This window comes from Panthera tigris, chromosome A3, assembly GCF_018350195.1.
Source record: "Panthera tigris isolate Pti1 chromosome A3, P.tigris_Pti1_mat1.1, whole genome shotgun sequence".
Classification (NCBI taxonomy): Eukaryota; Metazoa; Chordata; class Mammalia; order Carnivora; family Felidae; genus Panthera; species Panthera tigris.
This window is the reverse complement of record NC_056662.1, coordinates 119,687,903-119,715,285: the sequence shown is the minus strand read 5'-3', so window position 1 is coordinate 119,715,285 and position 27,383 is coordinate 119,687,903. Positions and strand designations below refer to the sequence as shown.

The following is a 27,383-nucleotide window of genomic DNA, read 5'->3' as shown; positions in this document are numbered from 1 at the left end:
CTCTCTGCCCCTCCCCCATTCATGTTCTGTCTCTGTCTCAAAAATAAACTTAAAAAAAAAAAAAAAGCTGCTGAAGATTCAACTCAGTTTAAAAAAAACAAAAAAAAACAAAAACAAAAAAGACTGATGGGATTTTGATTTGGACTGAATTGAATCTGTACCAATTTACAGAGAATTGACATCTTAATATGGATATCTGCGATCTCTCCATTAATTTAGGTCTTTGATTTCAGCAATGTTTTATAGTTTTTACTATAAAGGTCTTGCACCTATCTTGTTAAATTTAGCTTTAACTATTTCATGGTTTTGGATGCTATTTTAAATGGATTTTTTTTCAATCTCCAATTGTTGCCAATGTACAAAAATACAGATCGTTTAATACTAATTGTGTAACTTCCAAATTTGCTAAACTTTCTTCTAGGAGTTTTGAGAATTCCTTAGGATTTTTTACATAGATGACCATATCACATGAAAATAAAAACAGTTTCATTTCTTTCTGATTTGTAGGAGTTTTTTTTTTTTTTCTTGCTTTATTGTACTGGATAGGATCTAATGGAAGAAGTGGTGAGAATGAATTTTCTTTTTTGTCTTGTTCTTGAACTGAGGGACAGAGCCAGCTACGTAACTTAGAGGCCTACTGCAAAGTGAAAACAAAGGTTCCCCTCCTCAAAAAGCAGGAAAAAAGAGCCATTAAAGGTACTAAAATATATAGCTTTGCCCTTTCCTCTGTGGCTTATTTTTACTTGTCATGATAATTTTTATTTTCTATTCAACATTGGTCTAAGAAAAGTTAAATTTTAAAATCATTAGCCCTGATTTCACTACCTTAACATTGTACAATGCCAATTTTATTTTTTTATGTTTATTTATTTTTTGAGAAAGACAGAGACACACAGAGTATGAATGGGGAAGGGGCAGTGAGAGAGGGAGACACAGAATCCGAAGCAGGCTCCAGGCTCTGAGCTGTCAGCACAGAGCCTGAGATGGGGCTTGAACCCATGAACCGAGAGATCATGACCTGAGCTGAAGTCGGACACTTAACTCAGCCACCCAGGCGCCCCCTGTACAACGCCAATTTTAAATGCAAATATAAGAGCATTTAACACATATGCAGAACACAGAAATGGAACAATTAGTATCTCATGGCTTAGATGCACATATGTGCATATGTGTATTCCATTCTTACCAAAACAGTGGAAACACTGTAGAAAAATAACTCAATTGTTTGTGTTTCACTTCTTGATATGCACACATTCTATTAACACTGCCCATCTTCAGCTTACTGATGAAGGACTGAAAAAGAAAAGGAACTATGGTTTCTATCCCTCCCTTTCCTTCTATGCCATCAATTTCTGCATTAAATAGTTGGCTAACACAGGGGCGCAATGGGTAATAAAGAGATGACGTGGTTCCTCGCATGCTCACACTTCTTAGAATGTCACTGCCCTCCTCCTGAATTAGAAGCAAGTTCTAGTGTGAACAGAAAGCATGGCCTCTCAGGATCCCCACTTAGTCGTAGATGTAACATGTTTACCTTGTACTTGCTTTGCATCTTGCTGAATCCCAGACACCGTGAGTTTACCAGAATTGATGCTCTTGGGGCACTGCAAACACTACATGAACATGGGCCAGGCAAAGAATGGAAGACACCCATATTGTGCATATTTCCTCTGCACGTGGGCATGTTCCACTATACAAGTAGCCTTTAATTACAAAACACGAGGTCAAAGATAAAATCAAGAATTTCAAGACTGCACAAGTCACATGCCCAAAAAGCCAAACCTGCTTAGGAGGAGAAGATTCAGATTTTCACTATTAAATACGATGTAGGTTTTTCATAGATGCCTTTGCTGAACTCAAATTTCCTATTCCTAGTTTGCAAAGAGGTTTTACCATAAATGGGTGTTCAATTCTGTTAAGTGTTTTTCTGTGTTTATTGAAATAATCGTGAATTTTCCTTTTTAGTGTGCTAATATGTTGAATTATATCAATTGATTTTAACATGCTAAAACATTACATTCCTTTGAAAATCCCTAACTGGTCATTATGTGTTACCCTTTTTACATATTGCTGGGTTCTATTTGCTAATGTTCTATTAAAGATTCTTACATACACAATGAGAACTATTCCCTGCGGTGGTTTTTTTTCCTATGCCTTTTTCTGGTTTTGATATCGGGGCAATGCTGACTTACTAAAATTAGTAGGGAAACGTTCCTGCTTCTATTTTTTGGCATAGTTTATATAGAATTGTATTATTTCACTCTTAACTGTTTGGTGGAATTCAGTATTGAAACCATGTGGGACTGGGGTCTCTTTGAGACTGGAGTGTTTAAGTTCAAACTCAATTTCTTTAATGGATACAGGACTATTCACCTTTGGTATCACTATCAAGTAATTTGTTTATCTAATTTGTCAAATTTACTGGCATATAGTAGTTTATAAACATTTTATTTTTCTGTAATGTCTGTAGGACCTAAAGTCATGTTCCCACTTCCATTCCTGGTATTTGTAATTTGCATCTGCTCTCATTCCCCTGATCATCTAGCTAGAGATTTATCTATTTTGACTTTTTCAAAGAACTAGCTTTGGATTTTCCAATTTTTCTTTATTATTCGTTCAGATTTTGTTATTTTTTTTATTACTTCCTTTTTTTTTTTTAATTTTTAACATTTATTTATTATTGAGCAACAGAGAGAGACAGAGCATGAGCAGGGGAGGGGCCGAGAGAGACGGGGAGACACAGAATGTGAAGCAGGCTCCAGGGTCTGAGCTGTCAACACAGAGCCTGATGTGGGGCTCGAACTCACAAACTGTGAGATCGTGACCTGAGCTGAAGTCAGACGCTCAACCGACTGAGCCACCCACGTGCCCCAATTACTTCCTATTTCTTACTCTGGATTTTTCTACTTAAGGTGGAAGCTTAATTGATCTTAGACATTATTTTTTCTAATGTTTATTTTTTGAGAGACACAGCGTGAGTGGGGGAGGGGCAGGGAGAGGGAGACACAGAATTGGAAGCAGGTTCCAGGCTCTGAGCTGTTAGCAGGCAGCCCAACGTGGGTCTTGAAGTCGTGAACCATGAGATCATGACCTGAGCTGAAGTCGGATGCTTAACCGACTAAGCCACCCAGAAGCCCCTAGACATTCTTTATTAATATAAACATTTAATACTATAAATTTTCCTCTTAGTGCCACTTTGCCTACATCTCACAAGTTTGGCCATGTTTTCATTTTCATTTAATTCAACACATTTTTTTAATGTTTCTTGTGATTTCTGTCTTGACTAATGGGTTATTTAGGCATGTGTTTAACTTCCAAATAATTTTGTGATTTTAAGACATATTTATTTCTACTTCAATCCATCATTTTTGTCAGAGAACATACTTTGCATATTTTAATCATTTTTTAATGTATTGAGTCTTGTGTTATGGTCCAGCAGATTGCTTGTCTTCACAAACATTTCCATGCACTTGAATGCATTTTCTGTAGTTGCTGGGTGGAAGGTCCTATAAAATACCACTTTGGTCCAATTGGTTGATCATATGGTTCAAGTGGTCTATATATTTACTCATTTGTCTATTTGTTTTACCAGTTACAGAGAGGAGTGATGCAATCTTCAAATATTATGGATTTGTCTATTCTTTTCATTCTGTCAGTTTTTGCATCATGTATTTTGAAGCTTTGTTATTAGGTACCTATGTATTCGGGATTATGATGAATTTTTGATGAATTATCTCCTTTATCATTATGAAAAGTTATTTGTCCCTCTTTGTCCTTGATAATATTCCATATTCCAAAGTCTACAGGTTCTTTATGTATTGCTTAATACAGTCAGCCACTCCATCTTTCTTTTGATTGTCTGCATGGAATCTCTTTTTCCATCCTTTCACTTTTAATCTATTTGTGTCTTTACATTTAATATGGGTTTCTTTATGATAGCTTATAGTTGGTTCTTGCTTCTTTTTTAAAATATTTGTTTTTTATTTATTGAGAGAGAGAGAGAGAGAGAGAGAAAGAGAGAGAGAGAGAAAGTGCACAAGTGGGGGAGGGGCATAGAGAGAGGGAGACACAGAACCCGAAGCAGGCTCCAGGCTCTGAGCTGTCAGCACAGAGCCTGAGACGAGGCTTGAACCCACGAACCGAGAGATCATGACCTGAGCCCAAGTTGGACACTCAACCAACTGAGCCACCCAGGTGCCCCATTCTTGCTTTGTAACGTAACAATATCCGTCTACTAAGATGAGTCGTTACATCACATAAACTTAATATTTTCATCAATATGGCTGAATTTAAAACCATCACATTGATCGTCTTCTATTTGTCTCATTTGTTCTATTACTTTTTCCCTTTTTTCCTGCCACCTTTTGATTTTATCATTCTCCATTATTGGCTTATGTGCCATATGTCTTTGTTATGCATTTGTAATGGTTGCTCTGATATTTACAATACACCTCTCTAACTTAATACAGTCTACTTCAAATATTATTAATTTACATACATTTAAGAAAATCATGGGGTGCATCTACTCTTGGTTTTGGTTCAGGTCATGATCTCACAATTTGTGAAATTGAGCCCTGTATCAGACTCTGCACTGACAGCATAGAGCCTGCTTGGGATTCACTCTTGCCCCTCCCCTGCTCATGCTATCTCTCTCTCAATGTGGGGCTTGAACTCAGGACCTCAAGATCAAGAGTTGCATGCTCTTCTGACTAGGGCAGCCAGGCACCATCTCCCACAAAAAAAAAGTATTTCACCTTCATTTTCTGAAGAATATTTTTGTTAGGTATAGAATTCTAGATTTTATCTTTCAGTTCTATTGCCTTCTGCTTTAGAATAATTTCTGACCAGACATCTTCTACCATTCTTTGTTGTTCTCTATGTAATAGGTCTTTTTATTTTCTTTCTGATTGTTTTTATTCGTTTTTCCTTATTATGAGTATTAGGCAATTTGATTATGATACACCTTTGTGTGACTCTCTTTTTAGTATTTGAGTTATGCTGTGCTTCTTAAACTGTGGTTTTATAGTTTTTGGACATTTTTCTGCCATTATTACTTCAAATATTTTTTCTGTCCTCTCTTTTTCTGGGATATCACTGCTCCCTGCCCTCTACAGTTTACAGTCAAAGCGATCTCAGATAACTGTCTAGGTCCCCTGCTTCAGATCCAAAATTACCTTCCAGTTTTCTCTCTTACTATCTCACACATTTCTCCAAAGGATATCTGTTAATACACACATGCTCATCCTCTAGACCACTGCTCACCAAAATCTGCTTCTGCCTCTTCTCTATCAATGTAAGGCCCAAAATGGAATTTGCCCTTCATGGCCCAGCTCAGTAATGCCTCCTCCATGAGCCCTCTCCTAACCGAGGCAGAAAGATGCTCTATCTCTACACTCTCAGGTCTTGTGGGTCATAGTGGCCCCTTGAAGGCTTGAGGACATCCTTTCAGTCAACTTGGGATGAGCCCCACTCTCATACCCAGGAGAAGGAAAGGTACTGGACCATGCTCTCTCTGTGATAGGAGTACAAGTAATGATTATATCAAAATGTGCCTGCACGAGACTTTCCTAAGGGAGAAGGTGAGCAACAGTATCTTATGAAGGAGTGAGTCAGGCAGCATCTCTCTTTTTCCCAAAGGGAAAAAATGAGCCACATCACAGATTAAGTCAATTATTCTGAGCCAGAGGAAATACATCTAAGGGTATTTACTCTCGGATCAGTCTCTCTCAATACGGCCTCTCAGGAGTTGGGGGGAAAAAACATGCCAGCCGGTGACTTCCTTCATATAAAGCCAGGAGATCTTATGGGCGGGCAATTGTGTCCCAGAAAGCCACACAGCTCCTGGCTCCAGGTCTTTGGGGAGAGAGCCCCGGCCCCAGGGCAGCAAACAAGTCCCAAGATTGGGAGAACAAAAGATTAACCATGCAACCAAGAGCAGTTCCCCAGCAAAATCTGAAGCCTGAAGCCACTTCAGTTTCACGCTGGAAACTCTTTCAAGGCACAGAACTCCAGACCAGCTCCTTCAAATGCTCTCACACCAGGTCACCTCCCCTCCCTCTATCCCCACCTCCTGTTCCCATCATTTTCCCCACACAACCACACACTCAAAAGCCTTCCACCTGAATAAATTCCTAATACCCCAGTAGCCCTTCATTCACCCTTGTCACCCCAAGTCCCAGTGCCCACCTACCCCTCCACCCATATCCCTCTGAAGCTCTCCCATCTCCACATAAGTTCCCGGAGCAGAGCCACAAAGGATACTCATGAACAGGCCCTCCATCTCCTGTACTGTTGCAGGTCCCTGCCTCACCACATAAACAAGTGTCGTGGTGTTCCTTAGCTCCCTCTTTGAGTGGGTGGAAGAGTACTGGTTTGGGGGCCAGGAGACTGAGGCTACAGATAGGGGCTGGGATGACTGACACTGTCTGTGTGACCTCAAGCAAGTGACTTCCCCTCTGGGTCTCAGCATTCTTTCTCTGGAAACAGTAATATCCCCAAGGCTATCCCCACCTGGCAGAAGCAACAAGGGCAGTACGGGACGGAGCGCAGCAGGAACAAGATCCTCTTAGATGCAAACCTCAACTCATCCCAATTTGTAAATTCCACTCAAGCAAAATGCTGCTGAGCACCTCTCAATGGGGATATATTTTTGGACTTAACATAGTTATCAACACATAGTAACACCTGCATCTAAACACGGCTTCATTGTTTACAAACTTTCACTCATTGTCTCATACAGTCCTTGCCACAACCCAGTTGGTGGGTCATCGTCACAGCAAACCTGTGAGGTAAGCATTAGTCTAAGAGCTTTACCTATGGTAACTCGTTTAGAGGTTTCATGAAGAAGGCACAGACAAGGCTAAGCAACCTGACCAAGATCACAGAGCTGATAAATGGCAGATCCGGCCCTGGAACCCCAGCATCAGCCTCGGGTCTGGCACTTACTCATCGGGTACATGCCCTTCTATCCTTCTCACTTTCAGAAGAGCAAACCAAACTCAGTGACATCAAATGGCTTGCCTAAGACCCCAGCATCCACAGAGGGGCAGAGTCTGAACTCCACTCCTGTTCGATGACAAAACAACGGTGAAATGGGCAAAATCAGAAACACAAAGGATGTCAGCACTTGACAGAAACATGGGCACTACAGAGCCCCAACCCTCCAACAGAGGCTCAGGGTTCACGGAGAGATCCGCGGGCATCTAGCTCCTGGCCTGGCTTCCCTCCTCCTGTACAAACCGCCACCCTCTCTCTTTCGCCCTGCAAGTTGACTTGTGTTGGATTTAGATGCTTTGGAGCGTCCCAGTGAATAAATCACTTGGACAAGGGCCACTGCAGGTGCCAGGACTAATGGCGGCCCCTGGCTCCCAGCTGAGATGCTGCTGTCCTGTACCCAGCCAGCTGGGCTGGGCTGGGCTGGGCTGGGCCCACGCTTCCTGCTCAGTGGGACCCACACACAGTCCTTCTTGCTGTGTCACATGGAGGCTGGCGGGAGCAGCTTGCCACGCCAGCCTGGCTCTTCCTCCACTCAAGGAGCAGCCACACAACTATACACAAGAAGCCACCAGTGTGGACCTCAGGCGGGACCTCCTGGCTGGAGGAGGAAAGGGCTGTGGACTGCCCACCTTGAGAGGGAAACTGGTTACCAGTGAGGAGCATGTAGGCGTTAGCACATACTTTCACTGATTTGCATAAATGTATAAATAATCTCTCAATCCTAAATGTGCATAGATTCACATAAATATGCAAATTCATAGAAAGCTCTCTGCAAGTACATCAAAGACTTAGCAATGGTTGCCTATGGGAAGGGGAGTGGGGCAGGGGGCTGGGAAGAGGGGCTTTCACGGCTACTCTTTACAACTCCTGCCTGGGTGGAATTGTTTCTTACAAGCGCTTGCACAACATCGAGGGAAATCAATCTTCATACCTATTGATCCAGATATAAAAGGGGGCTCGATGCCACCAGTAGGCACCCTTGAGGGCTGATACTATGGGTAATATTTTTCCACACTATTTAGTATTTTCCGGGCTTTCCATAATGGACACGTTTGTTACTGTTGTAGTTGATTGAACCGTATGAAATGCAATTAGCATTTTTTGCAGATTGAACATGGTTGGATATTGGTAATTTCATGTGATTCAACCTAATAAAAATTCAAGCATTAACATTCAACAAATATTTATGGAGGGACCGCTCTGTGTCGTGTCCGTATCTGGACAAACTGTTCTGGTGTTAAGAAAGTAAATAAACCAAGTCAGGTCCCTCTTGTAGGCAGGACCCCAGGTTATTCTTCTCTGTAGCCCCAGCACCTGGCAACTTGTGCAAACATGCATCTAGAACCTATGTGTTTGGCTGAATGAAAAGATAAATTACTAGCTAGATGGACAACAGATACCCATCAATAGACAAACAAATAAGATTACACAGTCTAGATAATCAATACCACATGCAGCATCCCTGTGACGAAAAAGGCAAAAAAGAGGATGGGTCAGACTCTGGTTAACTTGGCAATCCTGTGAATCTCGGCTGCTCTGGCAGGGTGACGGGAGCAGAGAAGCAACAGAGAAAGGAAACAGCGTGAGGGACGTGCAGGCTGCAGAGGGTCACGGCCATGGGCAGAGGGCAGCCAGGTTGGCAAACACAACCCCTCAGCCATGACCAGCGGTCCCCAGCTGAATGGTCCCTTGAAAGGGCTCCTCTGCCTCTCCCCACTCCCATAAACAGCACATGCTGCCAGGCAGGGGAACATTGTAACAGTCTCCACAGAGCTGTCCCACCATCCAGGCAGCAGTGGGTTTCTCTATATTAATGTAAATGTTTACACAGACTGTGATTCTTTCACGAAGGTTCAATACCTAAATTTTCCAAGAGTAGAGACCATTCTCCCCACCAAACCTTAAATTATAGCTGTAGAAGAATTTCTGCCTCTAGTGTTCGTGTCCTGCAATGAGGCAGGAGAACAGCATCTGTAAAACAGGAGCAGGGGCCCCTGGGTACAGAGTTGCAGTTTGCACGCAAAAAAATGCCTGGGATCCTATAAGGTTCAAAACCCACATCACCTGAGGACTTCTTGGAAAGGAGAAGTGGTTTAGGCTGAGGAGGAGACTAGGGGCAGTGAGATGGCTGAATTCAAATACCAGAAGGGCTGCTGGGCAGAAAACAGGAGGCAGGTGCACAGCACTTTCTCTGCATACACTTGAACAGGGAACAGACACTAAGAGAGGGCAGGATGGGGCTCAAATAGAAGGGCCAGGAGTGTGGGACAGCACTGAATATTCCAGATGAGTCAAGACCATCCGTCCCTCAATAAGACCCACTGGCCTTACACACACAGCTGGCAGGATCCTCTCTAGAACACTCCTGCATTTCTGCTCTAACTTCTGGAGTGTTTCCCCACAGGCAGCTGTGTTTAGTCCCAAGCCTGGTTATGTCAGCTGTTTTTTGGTATCCTATTTACATGATTTATATATAACCTAAACAGAATAGGAGTTTGAAAAAAAGGCAATTGTTTCTAAGAAAAGTGAATATTCTGGAAGTTTTGGAGTGAACAGCTAAAATTAGTAAAGTAGTAAATTAGAAGTGAGCAAGATAGGGGCGCCTGGGTGGCTCAGTCAGTTGAGTGTCTAACTTTGGCTCAGGTCATGATCTCATGCTCACGATGAGTTCAAGCCCTGCGCTGGGCTCTGTGCTGACAGCTCAGAGCCTGGAGCCTGCTTCAGCTTCTGTCTCTCTCTCTCTCTCTCTCTCTGCCCCTCTCCCACTCGTTCTGTCTCTTTCTCAAAAATAAATACATTTAAAAAATGTTTTTAAAAAGTAAGTGAACAAGATAATAGCAAAAACATGGCCAGGAAGTCATAAAAATCTAAAATCCTGTACCCAGATTATTTCCAACTGACTGAATTCTCTCTCCTTTAAAAGAAACTGGAAATCACAGATGACACATCTTAACTACAAGGGACACCAATGTGGGCACCTAGACACAAAGGAAAGATCTTTCTCTCAACAAAAGATAAGCGGGTGACCATATAGCTAAGTGTATTCAATCAAAATAATGTTAAATACATATAAATGTGTATATACGTACAATTGCTTTGGATTCCTGGGATTTTACGGACTTTCTAAAAATCTACCTCACTGCATTACTCTTTGCATACAATCAGCAAGTGTGTATTTTGATGAGTGCTGACAAATGCCTACAGCTATGTGACTACACCCACAATCATGATTCAGAGCCCCAAAAGGCTCTATTAGGGCCCATCCAAGTCTGCTCCCTCAGCCCACAGTGTGTCCGCAGAGGTATCACAGCTCTTACCGCACTGTATTGAGGTCATCCATCGCCTACTCTCTTTCCAAGCTTTGATTTTTAGTCCCTTTCCTTACAGTGACATTCACTCTTTTTGGTGTAGAGTCTATGTGTTTTGACACACAGCTGGGTGGCCACCATCACGAGAACTTTGCACATTAACTGACCACCTACATGTCCCAATCTCACCTGGTAAGAGCGTTTTCACTGCATTTGGATCTGGAAGACCTGAGATTAACCTGCTTGCATTTTCACTGTGGTTCTGGGCACCATATTTGCACCATGTCCTTCCTTCCCTTTCTCTCCATCTACAGTGCCAGAGGCAAGAATATCAACTCAAAGTAGGTATGAGGCCTAAAGACATTCAGTAGATAAAAAATATTTTAAAGATCTATGTAAATGTCCTTTGTAATTAGTTTTAACAGCACCTTCAGACCAATGAGGCTGTTCTGAAGGAAAGGGAGTGCCCCATCCCCAGAGAAATAGAAGCCAAGACTAGAGTATGTGCTGGGGACTCCACAGCCTGCGAGTTGGACCATGAGCCCCAAGGATCCTTTCCACCTCCAAATCCAGTGAGAAGTCTCATGAAGTGTGTATTAGCGTATGCTGGTGATGAGAAGCAAAGCGAGGCCACCCGGGAGGGCTGTCCCACAGCCCCAGGGTCCTCTTTATTCTCAATAAAGAAACCAAGCTCCACATGGCCCAAGTGATTTGACCCAATGGAAGAATGATTTGACATTCCTCCAGTCCAAATCATTCTGGAGCCTTTCTTCACCCACTACCTACTCTTAATTCATCCTTCTCAAAATAGAGAAAGACATTAAATGAAAGGTCACTGCTATGGTACAAAACAAAAACAAGCAAAAGAAACCCCCCAAAAAATCAAAGGACAAAAAGCCTGCGTTAAAAGTCCAGTATTCTTTGTCCTCATGGGAAACTTCACCTGAAAAGTACATTCCCTCTAACATGTCTAAGGAAACAACAACAAAATGTTGGCCTAGCTCCCCTATCCCCCAATAAGGGGAGTTAAGTTTCCAATGACCCAACCACGGTGCCCTCCAGACATCTGGAGCATGGAGCTTCTCTTCTCTCCCTTGGGATTGGCCCAAGTTGTTCTAAAATTCCTCTCCAGTGGAGCCAGTAATAACAACAGCAAAAGCCAGAGCAACGGACACTGCTAGGCCCAGCGGTGCCTCAGCCCTACACCAGAAAGCCAGGTACATAGGTTAGTGCATTTCATCACTGCACTGACCCAGTGAAGGAAGATTCACAGAGGTAGAGACTAGACAGATTAAATAACATGCCTAAGCTCTTAAAGTTGGTAAGTTGGGAGCTAGGAAGTACTTTGAGTCAAATAACTGTGAAGCCGGTGCCTTTATGGATTCTCAAAGCACAAAGCCCATTGGCAGGCCAGGCCCCCAAGGTCCCTTCACTAGTTTATAACTATAGAGGTCAGCAGGGTCTGAGACCAGACACTATGGAAGGAAGAGAAAATGCTCCCTAAAATAACCACGCTACATTGGGTCCTTTCTGAAATAAAGAGACAATGTCCCAGGTGTGTTCCCAGAGATGGGTGATTTAAACAACTACAATCCCAATGTGCAGGGGCGGGGGCGGGGGCTTGTTAGGGTCTTCCAGAGTGCTTGTGAAGTATAAACTATAATCACATGTAGGAGTTTAGAAAAGAGCTGGAGAGAGAATTGTGCCACTTTCCTGGCTATCAGAGGGAGGCTATGTCTAACAGACAGAGTCACCCAACACTGGGAAATGGGCCTATGGGCAGCAGGAGCAGTTCCTAGCCTGAGATGAGGACCCACCCTCAGCACCATGCACTGTCCTTTGCTCAATTCCCTTCAGGAAATTACTGATCTGGTTTCTTAGGAATTTGTAGCAAATATGTACCGAGTAACAGACATACATAGTATTTCCCTCCTTAGGAGAGTAGCCAGGTCCATCTACTATCATCAAGTTGGTGACCAAGCCTTGGGCTTACCAGTCAGTCTCTTAAGAATTTGGCCCACGGGGATCAATTATCCAGGACCCGGTCCCACCGAGTGAAAAAGAGCCTTCCCAGGGTAGCCAAGAAGCCCACCTAGAGCCGACCATGGAACTGGGAGGGGCAGCTGCCTGACCTTATGCTGCCAGATCAGACTCAGCTGGTTACATTTCACGAGGAGCAGTCTTGAAATGGTGCAGGAACAACAAACCACAACCGTGGAAATCTTGCAAAGGTTCAAATCCAGACCACGTACTTTGGGGTTTTGAATGGGGGTGAAGGGTGGGGTGGGATTTCATCTTAAACATGTCATTTTCTGTTCTGTTTACAACAAAGAAAGCATTCTTGAAGAGAGGAAAGGGAAAAGAAAAACCTTCATTACTAATCAAAGGAAATTTCTTAGAAACCACAAAGAGGAACTTTGCTGGAGGAAACAGCTAAAAACCTGATCAGAGGAAGGAAGAGGCATCAGACATAGACTGGCCGAGAGGGAGCTCAAACAAACAATCCAATCTTACACCTAAAGAAACTAAAAAAAGAACAAACAAAACCCAAGGTGAGTAGAAAAAAGGAAATAATGAAGATCAAGACCAGAAATAAATGACAGAGACTGAAAAAAAAAATCGAAAAAAAAAATCAGTGAAACCAGGAGCTGGTCCTTTGAAAAGATAAACAAAATTGATAAACCTTTAGCCTGACTCATCAAGAAAAAAAGGACCCAAATAAATAAAATAAATAAATCAGAAACAAAAGTGAAGTAACAATGGACACCACAGAAATACAAAGGATTGTAAGAGAACCCTATGAAAAATTATATGCCAAAAATTGGACAACCTAGAAGAAATGGATAAATTCCTAAAAACATACAATCTTCCAAAAGTTAATCAGGAAGAAATAGAAAACCTGAATTGACCAATTACTAGTAACAAAATTGAATTGATAATCAAAACTACCATAAAATAAGAGTCCAGGATCAGATGGATTCACAAGAGAATTCTACCAAACATTTAAAGAGACAATACCAATTTTCATCAAGCTATTCCAAAAAATAGAAAAGCAAAGAAAGCTTTAAATGTACTCTATGAGGCCAGAATTATGCGGACACTAAAACCAGCCAAAGACATCACAAGAAAGAAAGAAAGAAAGAAAGAAAGAAAGAAAGAAAGAAAGAAAGAAAGAAAGAAAGAAAAGGAAGGAAGGAAGGAAGAAAGAAAGAAAGAAAGAAAGGAAGAAAGAAAGAAAGAAAGAAAGAAAACTACTGGCCAATATCCCTGATATACACAGATGCAAAAATCCTCAACAAAATACTAGCAAAACATATTCAATAATACATTAGAAATATCATTCACCACAATCAAGTGGAATTTATTCCAGGGATGCAAGAATGGTTCAATATTTGCTAATCAATCAACACAATACACCACATCAACAAAATGGATAAAAATCATATGATCATCTCAAAGACGCAAAAAAAGCATCTGCTGAAATTCAACATCTGTTCATGATAAAAACTCTCAACAAAGTGGGTTCAGAGGGAACATACCTCAATGTAATAAAGGCCATATATGAAAAATGCACAGCTAACATCATACCCGATAGTGAAAAGCTGAGTCCTTTTCTTCTAAGATCAGGAATGACACAAACATGTCTACTCTTGCCATGTTTATCCAACATGGTGCTGAAAGACGGAGCCATAGCAATCAGACAAGAAAAAGAAATGAGGCATCCATATGGTCAAGGAAGAAATTAAGCTGTATTTGTAGATGGGGTGGGGCATGGATGCTCTGGGCTAGGGAACTCCTCATCTGGGCTCCTCCCTAATGCTAGGTCCTAAGCCCACTTCTCTGGATTCCACACTTTCCTTGGGCAAAATGCACCCTCTCTGTGGTGATGGGGGCCATTTAAATGCTAATGATTCCCAAATCTGAAACTCTAGATTTCTCTTCTAAGCTCCAGATCTTGAACACAGGGCCTGGTGTTCAATAATTACCCACTGATGGCTCAGTCGGTTGGGCATCCAACTTTGGCTCAGGTCATGATCTCACGGCTTGTGAGTTCGAGCCCCACCTTAGGCTCTGTGCTGACAGCTCAAAGCTTGCAGCCTGCTTTGGATTCTGTGTCTCCCTTGCTCTCTGTCCCTCCCCCATTCATTCTCATTCATTTATTCATTCATTCATTCATTCTCTCTCTCTCTCTCTCTCTCTCTCAAAATAAACAAATATCAAAAAAATTTTTTTTCAAATAATTACCCACTGAATAATCTGATAGTTCTACCCAGATGTCTCATGGACACCTCAAACTGAAGTCCTCTTCTCTATCCCACTTCCATGTTGGTGGATGGCTCTCATGGCATCATGCCTGGATGATTTCAGAAGTCTCCTAATCAGTCTTGGCCTCACTCAAGTCCACCAGAATGACTCTTCTAAATGCAAATCAGATCCTATCTGCCCCTGCTAAAATTCCTACAATGGACCCCATCATTGTAGGAATAAAGGCCAGAAAATCCTTTAGCCTTTCTGCTATCTGGCTTCTCTGCACCTTGTCTCTCCAGCTCCTATCACCCACTCATGCTCCTGTCACATAATAATGCTCACCAGTCCTGACCAAGTGAGAACCTCCTAGGACTCTGACTGAGAAGCCCCACTCCCATTACTCCACTTAGCAAACTCCTACTCATCCTTCAAATTCCAGCTCAATGGCCAGCTCTTTAGAAGCCTTCTGGTTTCCCTAGGTAGGTCCTCACTAACAGGACTTGCACCATAGCCCATGAGCTCCTTGAGGAAGGGGCTAAATTTTAGACATTCTCTGTATACTCTGACTAGATCAATGCTTACTACCCTGATGAAATGTTTGATAAGTGATGGAAGGAATTAAGTTTCTCAAACTACAGGAACAAGCAGAGAAGGTGGGATGGTAACAGCTCCAACTCTGCTCAGCCATTCTCCTAAATGATCTCACACAAATCATTTTTGTGCAAGGAGATTAGAATTAGGCCAACAGGATATCTATGACTCATTTTTTGGGCTCCTAAAAACCCTCCTCTATTGCTGCTTTTCCCTACACAAGGATATAAACAAGTGGCAAAGGAGTATTGATTAGCACCCCTGAAAGGTTTTATATAAATCTTTCTTTAAAAAATAATTTTTGGGGTTCCTGGGTGGCTCAGTGGGTTAACCATCTGACTCTCGGTTTCAACTTAGGTCATCATCTCCCTGTTTGTGAGATCGAGCCCCACATGGGGCTCTGTGCTGACAGCATGGAGGCTACTTGGGACTCTCTCACTGGCCCTCTTCGGTTCGTGCTCTCTCTTGCACTCCCTCTCCCTCTCAAAATAAATAAACTTAAAAAGTAGTAATTCTCAAATCACTCGGCTTAACCCTAAAACATTTCCCCGATCTTGGATCTAGCCAAAGATTTATGAAACTCTCAATGAGTTGATGGGAAAGGAAATAAAGGCAAAACCAGAGCAGGAATGTACATATTCAACATTTACAGAGTGAAGTCACAACCAAGGCACCACAAAGGGCTGCAAAGGAATTCTACGATCAGTCTTAACCTCTCCTTGAGGCAATGACAACCTGTTAAGAAAGACAAATTTGACATGTTTCTGAAACATGTACATGAGCAAACTCCCACCTCCTGGGAAAGGAATACAAATATCAAAGCCAGGCTGCTGATCTAGATGATGTGTGGAGAGAAAGGACCAGCACTGGTGCTGGGGTTGTGGTTGGATGCAGAGACAGCTTCCCTGTAAATTGGCACAGTGCCCTGGACAGAGCAGGTCTGCACCCTTGACAAGAGGATTCTTCTCAAAAATATAATGCATGAAAAGCTCACGCAAATGAACTATGAGCCACTGTCTTTTTTTATGTGCACTGCAGTTTCTAAAAATTTCTGAAAAATCATAGAAATTATGGATTTCACAGAGAAGCAATACCTTAAAGAAGTTATATTATGCCTTGCTCTGGACCACATTTCTAACTTTTGAAGCATCCTGTGGTCACATGGTATTTTAGTATCCCACCCAGACTCATGGATTTCTTTAACCCCTTCTCCCTAGGATCCCCCATGTGTCCCCTGGTTTGGTAGGCAGCCTCAGAGGATGTCTGCTCTCCATCCCTTTCCTCCCTGTATGCACAGGCCACTCTCACATCAAGGGGTAGAAGGTCCCCTTATCTTGCATCCAGGTTAGCGTGACCTTCTTTGACCACAGTGACCAGTCTAGCCTCTAAAAACAACTCTGGTAGCTGCCATTTCCTCCCAGAGACCACCACACCTGTGAGGAAATCCAAGCTAACCACGTGGAGAGGTCATTTAGAGGAGCTCCAAGGCTCCAGGCCTCCCTAGAGCTTTCCAGCATAGTGGTCAGCTGAATGCCAATGGCTGAATGCAACAGCCCAGGCAGTCAAGTGAGTGACCCCAGCCAGTGCCACCTGAAACACAAAACTGTCCAGCTGACCACAGTCAACCCACAGAACAAGATAGTAAGCTATTATTCTGAGGTTGTTACAGCAATAGATAACTGAAACACTTAGTAAATTGGATGCATTTATGTGCGGTAAGGCCAAAGAGAAGTGGGCCATTCCACATTAAAGAGTTTCCTAGAGAATCAAAATATCCAAACTAGTTTTTATCAAACTCTGGCCAAAAAGGTTTTTAGAATGCAATACCACACCCCATCTTATACTAAATGTAACTTAATATTTTCTTGATGAATGGGTCATCACTGCAGAGACATCAGGAACTACACTGTCCTAGGACCTAATGAAATCTCCAGAAGTCACAGAAGTATGTAGGCTTTTGGTTGCAACCCCCATTCAATCTCTGGACAGCTATACGCCTTGATCAGTAGCAATATGCCTGCCCCTAGAAACACCTCATCCTCTGTCGCATAGCGCCTTCTAAGGGTTGGGACCCTATCCCTGCTGGAACTTTATCTCAACAGGTCTGAGGAAAGACAGTCTAAGGGGTTCTTTTATGTTTGAAGAGAAGGAACTCTGTTACCTCACTGATCTGGGTTTGAATCCTGATCTGCCACCTGCTCGCTATATGGCCTTAGACCAGTCATGTCACTTATACACATTTCAGTGTCCCCATCTGTAAATGAAAACAATATCTACCTCTTGCTGGGAGCTACTTACCGGAAACACAGCAAGAGTTCAGTGAATGAGGACATCCTGTCTATACTCCATATTCAGTGGGCCTGGCCCTGCACGTGGGTGTTCCCCCTGAGCACACACACAGCTGAGCGTTGGTCAGGATTACACCCACAGAAGCCTGTCATCAAGAGTGCATATCAATGGGGTGCCTGGGTAGCTCAGTTGGTTAAATGTCCAACTCTTGATTTCAGCTCAGGTCACGATCCCAGGGTTGCAGGCTTGAACCCCGCATGGGGCTCAGCACGGAGCGTGGAGCCTGCTTAAGATTCTCTCTCCCCATACCTCTCTGCCCCTCCCTTGTGCTTATTCATTCACCACATTCACCATGCTCAGTCTCAAAAAAAAAAAAAAAAAAAAAAAGTGCCTATCAAGAGAACACAGTGGAGGAGGGGCCAGGGAGGGAAGGTCTGAATATGTATTCAGGGTTGGAACACCCCAGGGGGTTTAGCGTACAAACGTGAAGGAACTGGAGAACAAGAATGACCTTGGAGTCCTAGGAAGTCCACCTCAAGGAGCATCCACCAGGGCTGTTGGGCAGACCAAGTCCAGGGGCCTACGTGTGTGTACATCCTGGAGTTTACAAAGCAAGCCTGGGGGCGGGGCAAGGGGAGACCCGGGCATGGATGTTGGGGTCCGACTGGCACTGCTACCCAGTCCCCCACTACTGGCCCAGCCCCAGGCTCTAGTTTACTCTCCAGGAAAACCAGCTAATGATAAAAGTGCCAATTTAAAATAAACATGAGGGATCCGATATTCACGGCCAAACATGAGTGAGGTAACGTGGTGAAAGTCAGGACCCACTGCATATGCACGACAAGGACGTACTAGAAAAGCTGTTCTCACACACAGGAGGATCAGAAAAGGCCACACACACACACACACACACACACACACACACACAACCGGGATGGGATTGAGGGGGTGATTTTCTGCAAAGTTGTTTCCGTGTTCAGTAATGCACTGTTCTTCCACAGCTGGATTTGATGCCTCCCCGTCCCTTCTACACCTTTCCTTAGTATTCTGGTTCCTAAAACATGCCCAGCTGCGCACACGGCACAGAGGGATGACCCTTCTGTCCCACTCTGGGACGGTGGCTTTGCCTCCCCGCCCGTTTCCTGCACACCTGCCTCTCTCACCCTGATGCCTCTGGTTGCTCAGAGCCCCCCAGCCTGCTGTCCTCCTGCCCCAATTCATCACATTTCATCTCACACATACCCACCCAGCCATGTCCCCACCAGGAAGAGTCCGTCATGGCCTCTCCCCTCCTTGTATCCAATTCCCAGGGGGAGACAGGGGGGTGCCTGCTGTGATATTTTAGGGCCTCCCACCTCTTGGTACCTTTCTTCAACACCACTCAGCAAACGCGTTTCGGGGCAGCCAGAGAAGCAGGAAGAGGCTCAGAAGCCTGCATTCCAGAGGAAGAGAGGATCTCAGGGAAGCCTCTGGATATGTCCTGCCCCCTCTCCCCATCATCCCCCCTTCTCACTCAGCAGGGACCCCTCCCCCGTTATCCAGCCCCTCCACTAACTCTCAACCTCCCTGAGCCTCAGTTTCCTCATCTGTAAAATGGAGCCAGTAACATCCAGAATCAAATGGGATGATGTATATAGAACCCTAAACTCCAGCCTGTGGATGAAGGAGTCTGGAAGCATCAGCCCTCTCACACAATATCCCTCCTATAGCTGCCTCCAGCCCCCCCGGAGCGGAATGTCCATCCATGGGGTGAATGCTGTGTGATGTGTACATGTGAAGGAATTACACATCCCCGGCATATCGTGTTCCCATTTGTAAATAAAGGTCTTAACAGGCTATTAAGTCCAAGAGAAAATTTTGCTCTCAAACAGCCTTTCTGCTATGAAATAGTTTTCAAATATTGCTCCTTGCCCCTAACCAGTCACAGACTCTTTAACAACCCCGCCAGAAGGGAACAGGTTGTGTGGGCGCATTGAGGGTCTTGGGAATCGCCATTGGCCTCAGGAATGCTCCCTACCACCTTAACTGCGTTTTCTGCCCACCCCCCCTTCCCCCATCAGCTGCTGCCTAGCCCTGCCCTGGACCCCATCCTGCTCCATCACATCACCCTAAGGGGCAGTTTGGGGCAGTAGAGGGCAAGTTGTGCCATAAGAGGAGGGTGGCGCCAGGACCCAGGCAAGGGGAGGGATGTGCGGAGACCCCACTAGCTGCAGCTTGCTCCCCCCAGCCCAGCTCCCCTACACCCCCCAGCCTCGGACTGGGATTGTCTGATTCCCATTACCCCCAGACCCCACAGCCAGCAAGGCCCATACTATTGCTCAGTAATCTTCACTCATCCACTAATAAGTGAAACCCCAGCAACACCCCAATCCCACACCCCATCTGACAGCCCGGCTCGACCTACTTTTCTGGTCAGAACCCCAACCTTCCTGCCTCCTAGGAGAAGAGCCCAGGGCAGGCTGGATGTCTTGCCGCCGACATTTCAGGCTACCCTGAGGTCTCCCTGTCCCTGTCTATCCCCTACCCCCCACTAAAGGAGTATGGGTTTGAGAGCACGAAGGGTGCAGAGGAGGAAGCCATCGACAGTGAAAATGCTTCTTAGTGCCGGTGGCAGCAGCAACAGGAGCATTCCCAAAGCCCCCAGACCCAGTGCCTGCTGGAACCCAATTCACCGCCCCCTACCGGCCCAGGAGGGAGTCACTGGCTGGATCCAACAGGTGATGGGCAAAGAAAAAGAAAAGGGGAGTCTTTAGGCAAGAGAAGGAAAAGCACGGTGGTGCTGGGGTCTGGAGAACATTCCTGGGGTTACCCTAGTTGGGGATCCGGCTGTCCCATGCTCACATCTCCGTCCCATCCTACCCTTGATCCCAGTAGGTAACATGGGCCCACAGGAGCAGAGGGCAGGTGGGTGTTGCTTCATTACACAGCTGGAGGAGAGATATATCCAGTGTTCTCCCCACAGCGCACACAGCCACCTGGGGCTTAATTTCCACCACATTCAGAAATACCGAATGCAGGGACTCTGTGACTTAAGGAAAACTTGGGCAAGTGGGTCTGGGAACCCAGGCACCTTTTAAAAAGGCACATTAGTTCCAAACAAGTGACTCAAACTTCTGGAATGCAGCCCACTGAAAGCTGAGGCCTCCTGCATTCTATCTCAGGCTCCCAAATGGACCTTGAGAGGGACCTCCTCCTTCCCCTCCATTCCGAAAGTCACATTCAGGGCACTGCTTCCATGCCAAGGCCATGCTCTCCTGGGATGCTAATATTGTTATCTTCTGTTTATTTCGTTTTCTTTTTTCCCGGTTTCCTAATCTTTTGGGTTTTTTGTCTCTTCTTAGCAGCACCCAAAGGATACCAGCAAATCACGAGTTTAGTGGCTGGGCTCCAAAGGGGAGAATTTGTTCTTGCTCTCTTAAGGGACAGCGAAGCATATGGGAAACTCCTGTGGTCCAGGGGCCCAGACAGGGAGGAAGATGCCAGAAGTGACTGTTTAGTAGAAAGTAACGGTTCTGAGTTGGAGGTCAGACCCCAAAGGCTGCCATGCCCACCCGCCTGTCTGCTCTGAGCTGTGCTTCCTACCATTTCCAAGCAGGAATGACCCCTGCCCCTCTTCCCCAGATAGCTTCCAGCAGGACCCTTGACTGGCAGAGGCACAAGCTAAAGCTCATGGACTCAAAAGTCAAGGTAGCAATGGCCGATTGTCACTTTATGTGAACAGGGCATCGGGAGAAAAACCAAGGGAACTCTTGGTGTACTCATGGGGCCCGTGCGCACCAGCCCGGGGCTGGGCTCCTGCAGAACGCACAAGGCTTCCTGAGAGAGGACCCTGCATGAGCAGGAAAAAGTTAAAACAGAAAACCTGTGTTTTCCTCTAACCAAGTGGGAGGCAATGGGACGGCTCCCTGGCGTTCTTGCATCAACCCCTATGGCACTGCTGGGCCTATGGAGACTCAGCTCTCAAGCCCAAGAGACCATGATAATGGCTTTGGCAGAGATGTAGCCAGCATCATGACATAGGAGGAAGAGCACTGGAACCGGAATCGAGAAATGGACGCTCCAGGCATGTGATCACTGTAACTACTTATGTAGCCTCGAACAGGGCACTTTCCATCTCTGGGCTCACGAATAAAGGAGGCAGCAGGTAGGGCACAAGACTGTGGAGCTCATTAAGCCCCGCAGGCTCCTCCAGATGGGTTAGTAGATAAACTCAGATGCTGAGAATCACACCTCCCAGTCTCTATAGCCCCTCACCGCCTAGCCAGGGTCTTGGCTCCTGGCAGGAGCACGATGCGATTAGTTAAGGGGTGGCCCAAACTCCACCCCTTCCAGCAGAACGTGTCCTCAAAGAACTAGCAGACCCTCCACTACCGTGGCCAGCACGACTGTCCCCATGTACGTCCCCATACCTCCCAACTGCTCTACACACCGTGAGCTCCCAGCGGCAGACGCAGGATCTAGGACCATCACACCTTTGTGTTTCCTAGGGCATCTCTGCCCACATGCCCTCTGATCTTGATAACAACCACTTATGCAGACATACGGTCCCCATCCGACAGAGGGGTACTGAGTCCACACAAGTCAGTCAACTGCTGAAGCTAGTCAAGGACAGGCTGGAGACCAGAGGCTAAGGGAACCCTCCCCTTCCCCATAAGAGGTCTTTCTCTTGGAGATCAAGGACAGAAGCAATGACCAGGACGACGCTGCCTTGGAACCAGGCCTAGTGGGCCTTCCTGCTGCCCACCTGGGCTGGACACGGGTGACAGAGTGGCCCTGAGGCCCAATGTCCTGACATCCTCCACTCCCTCAGGCCAAGCACAGAGAAGCTCCAGAGAAACTCCAGAGGTTGAGAGAGAGACGGTCTTTCTGTACAAGCAGCCCAGAGCCCCGGAGGCACTCCCCCAACATATGTTGACTCAAGGGCAAAGACAACAATGCCATCCCACCTTTGAAACTGGTACCACCTCGCAGGAGAGCTGGTGGGAAGGGAAGCCCCTGGGTGGGACTCAAGGCGGGACTCACCTCCCTCAGCAAGTGCCTGCCTTTCAGCCCATCCTGCTGCTGCTGGGCCACGGTGACCCCCAAGACGAGTGTGTGCACAACACAGGAGACCACGGAGATGATGACGATGGGGCTGAGGCTGAGGGGCAGCGTGATGAAGAAGGAGAAGACAAAGAAGGTCTGCCAGCCCACCGTGTCGCTGGCCGCATGCGCGCGGGCAAAGTTCAGGCCCAGGTAGGAGAAAATCTGGGCAGTTATCAGCAGCCACAGCAGGTAGGGCACCACTTTCCGGGTGACGCGGTCGGGGAGCAGCCCCTTTTTGCAGAGCACGAACAGGAGGATGTCCAACAGCAGTCCCATCCCAGCGACGACCAGGGGAGCCAGCTTGTCGCTGGAGTAGACCACCGCGCACATGACCACCACGTAGCAGTCGAAGAGGGCCGCAAAGACCACCAGCACCAGCAGCGTCTCATGGCGCTGCCGTTTGAAGTAGGTCTGGTACAAGTTCTCCAAGGACTCGGGCACGAAGGTCAGCCGCATGAATCGAGGCAGGCAGAGGCAGGATCCCGAGTTCCGGACAGAGATTTCATGGGTCCGGCCCACCCCGCGGTCGGGGTCAGAGGGCAGGCTGACCGAGTATTCGGCGGAGTACTCAGCCGAGTACTCGGGCTCGGAAAAGCCCTGGTTCCTTGGCATCCTGGCGACTGTCTGCTTCTACCAGTCCAGGAGAGGTGGACCGGGATCAGAGGAAGGGCTCTGGAACGGGCCACCTACCAGGGCTCTCGAGGGCCGGCCACCTCCAGCAGGACGCCGAGCAGGTCTCCAGGGCACAGGCAGCGCTGATCTGGAACTTAGAAGGACAACGCCAAGTAGATACACGGCTCTTCATTCCTATCTGTGGTTTCTCGTGACCCATCCTACCCCTCCCGAACGAATCGCTGCTGCCCGAGGCTCCGGGACCAGGGCCTTCTCCAGTCGCCCCCACGCTCACGCCACCACCGGACCACCCACACACACACATACCTGGTCCCGTCCTCGCCAGTTTCCTGTCTGTGGCTTGCCAGAGGCCCGGCCACCTCTCCATCCCTCACACTCCGGGTCCATCTGTGTCATCCCTTCTCCCTCAGTCCCTGACTTCCTCACCTAAATTTCCAACAGGCCCAAGCCTTAGAAGCTGGAGATTAAACGTGCCCGGGAGCAACCAGAGCCATCCCGGGGATTCCTGAATCTTCCTGGTGTTTACTTCCTTCTCCCACCCAACCCTGGGCGGCTCCGGCTCTCCGCCTCCGGGCACTACCTGCCCTCGGGAAGGCTGGCCTGCCCCTGCATTTACCTGTGCGGGAACTCGGGAGCCGCGTGGTCCGGCCGGTCCCCGCTCGGGCTGAGGGGCTGGGTCACGCGTGTGGCGCGCGGGGGCCGCGTCGCCCCGCCAGCGTCCCGGTCCCCGGCAGGAGGGCGACCCCCCCCCCCCTCACCGTCAGGCCCGGGATCCGGCCGGGAGAGGCGCGGGGCTGCCCCTCAGCATCCGCGGGCGCCCGGCCGCAGGAGGAGGAAGACGGCGGGGGCTGAAAAATCGGGGGGCGCCCGCCTCCGGGGCTGCGGCTCGCGGCACGGCCGGACCCCTCCCTCTCGCCCCCGCTGTGGCGGTGGCGGCGGCGGCGGCGGCGCGGCTAGGGGCGCACCCGGGGCCCTCTCGGGCGGGAGCGCGGGCCGAGGCCGGGGCAGCCCGCCAGCATCCTCTGGGCCGCCCGCGCGCCGAGCGGAGCCAGCCGAGTCCGGGCACGGCGCGCTGCACTGTGTGAGTCCCCGCGCGGCGCCGGCGGCTCCGGGGCCACGCGCGCTCCAGGCCCCGGGAGGCGGGCGGCGCCCCTCCCTCCCCGCAGTCGCCGCCCTCTCGGCGAGCGCGTCCCGGAGTTGGTGGGGGGGGGGGGGGACGAGCGCCCCGATCCAGCCCCGCGGCCCGCGTGGGGTAGGAGGCGGAGGAGAGCGGGGGCGAGAGTCGCAGGGGCCCCGGTGGCCCCGCGCCCCAGCGGCCGGAGGCGAGCTGCCTGCGGCTGCTGCGTGGAGGCGCCGGGGTGGGCGGCGGGCAGGAAGGATGGGCGAACCGATGCCCCCGCCTCCGCCCTGGGCAGGCCGGGTCTCGGAGGATGAAAGCCCGGGACGTGCCCTCCCGCAGGTGAGGCGCGCTCGCAGCACCCCTGCCGCCGCCTCTTATGCCGCGGCTTCCTTCTGGGCGCAGAGAGGAGAGGCCGGGACTGAGGTTTGGGGCTGGCTGCCCCGCCGGGCGCGCCGGGCCTAAGTGTCCCCGCCCACCCTGGCAGTCCAAGCCTTCCGCCGAAGGGCCCGCAGCTGAGCTCTGTTTGAATTGTTCCTGAAGGAGGAGGGTAGGAGTGGCCCGGTAGGCACCTGGCACGTGGAATCGCAAGCGATCCGCTTCAGAAAGATCTCGCGTGCACATTTCACCTGCTTGAGATGGGTCTGAATTTACAAACTCTGCTTAAAAACTAAAATGCTCCTGTGAACGGTTAAGCCTATTAGTCTCTTACACCTTAGTATAAATTACGTTTCTTGGCTTTGACAGAACACCTTGCCAAGATCAACCACAGACTTTAAGAATTTAGATAAAGGGAAAGGGGAACAAAACGTGTGTGTAGTGCGGGGTCGGGGGTGGAGAGTTGCTGAAGACTGCCAGCAGCATTAGGGAATGGGCTTCCATGGGGAGAGCAGAAGAAATGAGTCAGAGAGGAGAGAAGCTCAGCCATCCAGGCCCTGGGAGGACAAGTCTCTTCGTGCCACTGAGAGTCATCCATGAATGCCCTTTCCAAAGCCTCAGCCACCTCACATCCCTCAGGAATAGATTCATCAGAGAATTGATGCTACCACAGCTGTTTCTGTCCTTCTCTCTACTAATTCTGAAAACTTGCCAACCTCAGTCCAAACCTGTCAGGGCATTGATTACCAAGGCGGGGGCATAGTATCAGAGTTTGGAGGAGCATAATTTGAATAAAACAGCACCTTTCCCCTTTGTTTTAATTTGTTTGGCGTTCCAAAGGTTTTTTTTTTATTTTGAATTGTTACAGGATGTTAAAGGAGACATGATTTTTATGTTTAACAAAGGCGCCTGTGTTAATAAAGGGGGGAAAGCCGATAAATACTGTTTGGGACTGCTTTGGGACAAAGGACACCCACATTGCACCCTCCCCCTTTCCTGGTAATAAGACAATCCTTGGAGTTCTCCTGCCCGGCTTCCTACTTGGCAAGACCACGTCCAGCTCCCGGGCCACGTGGGTTCTTTGCTGGGCCTTTGCCCTCACGTCCCAGCCTTTGTACCACACTCACCTAGCAAAGGGAGAGTTTTCTGCACAGATACCCCTGGTTAAAAAAAACAAAAACAAAAAAACAAGCCTGATTTCCTGCCCCTCCTGCCCTAATCACTGGCCTACACTACTCCACTTCCTGACCTTCCACAATCCTCCTTTCTCTGCTGTGGACACCTATCAACAGCCGGGCCGGGCATCAGGGCAGGCCAGAGGAGCCACACAGTCCCTGCCCTCAGGATGCCTGCCGTCTCTGTGGGGGCACCAAATAACCTATAAGACAGACCCTCGGCTGCACCCAGGTGGCAATCAGAGATGACCCGAAACTGGGCCTTTCAGGACTGGGTGGAAGGATCTGACTCGTTCTGAAAGGGGCGCACTCAGAGACCTGAAGCCTCTGACAAGGCTCCGCGGGGGAGGGGAGCTTCCGGAGCACATTCCCATCCCTACTCTGCTTTCTGGGTATGGGCTCAGCCCTTCCCTGGGGATGTGGGAAGCCCCATGGGCCTCCCTAGGAGCCAGAGGCCACTGAGTGAATATTCCAGAGCAGGAAAGCAGCTCAAGGTCCTGCATGCGGAAGACATCAGGGAAAACACAACTAGTGGGAGACGGGCAGCCGGCCCTGAGAGCCTTCCGCAGCTTCTCTGGCACCTGGAGCCAGATAGCCACTGAATGAATGATTTCCCTAGGAAGAAATGGCACTTTGTAAGTGCACCTCTTGCCCCCGAGGGAACCCACGGGCCTCATTCACTGATACTGAAATGTCCTGGTCCAGGGAAATTAAAAATAACCCCACTCAAGAAAAGGGTAGGAAGTGTCTTCAGTTTCTAAGCTATACATTTTGTATCTATCTTAAAACACATGTACACACAGGCACGCACCCACGCAACCCAAGCCCGTGAATGGCTGCGTGGGTGACTTGCCTAGGACGCATGTCCTAAACTGGGGACAGAACCTGGGTGTCAGCTGCCTTGGAGTTCTCCTGCCCGGCTTCCTACTTGGTAAGACCACGCCCAGCTCCTGTGTCAGCTCGGGTGGGTGTCCTGACTCCCACCCTAGCCCAGGACAAAGGATAGGTACCTCTTTGCTTGTATGGTTTGAGACTAGAGATGATTGCAGAGTGTTAATTGTTGTTGGATAAACAGGAGTGGTTTGGGCCCCTGGGGAAATGTGGCGGCTCCCGAATCTAGCAAACAATAGATCCGAGCAGAGCCCTGGTGTCCTGGGGAAAGAGAAGTGGGAGGAAAGAAGATCATTAGCTCCTCTGGTGCTGGGCCCCAGGAGAGCCCTGTTTGGGGCCTTAGCTGAAGGCAGAGCCCGAGACCAGGGCCTGCATACAGCTGGTTTAATTGGACAAGTGATTCCCAGAGAAAGAAGGTGGGGAAGCCGGTAAATACAAGGGTGAGTGATGAGTGGTCACCACGGACAGTAGGGCTCAATCCATGAGTGCAAAAAGCAACTCAGAACTTTCTGCTGGAGGGCTGGAAGAGGGGAGTATTCATGCACTCACTTCCCTACCCCACTGGGTACTTCCTGGTGTGCACAAGCTTCAGGGACGACGAGGCAGGGAACAAGACAGTGCAGAGAGGCGACATGCGTCCGCTGCATGACAGAGTGGACAGGTGGGCCCAAA

General features: G+C 47.8%; 1 protein-coding gene across 3 annotated transcripts in view; it reads right to left on the bottom strand.

Annotated features, from left to right (window-relative positions):
• Nucleotides 1-23,854, bottom strand: part of ADCY3 (adenylate cyclase 3) — an 88,249-nt gene extending 64,395 nt beyond the window's left edge. For 2 of the 3 annotated variants that reach the window (XM_042982365.1, XM_042982363.1), the window contains exons 1-2: nt 23,767-23,854; nt 22,455-23,283 (exon numbers count right to left, since the gene is read on the bottom strand). In XM_042982365.1, the coding sequence (XP_042838299.1) occupies nt 22,455-23,129 (675 nt within the window). In that variant the 5' untranslated portion in view covers nt 23,130-23,283; nt 23,767-23,854. The remainder of the gene's footprint in view (nt 1-22,454; nt 23,284-23,766) is intronic. The other variant, XM_042982364.1, reaches the window with a different exon arrangement.
• Nucleotides 23,855-27,383: the final 3,529 nt, after the last annotated feature.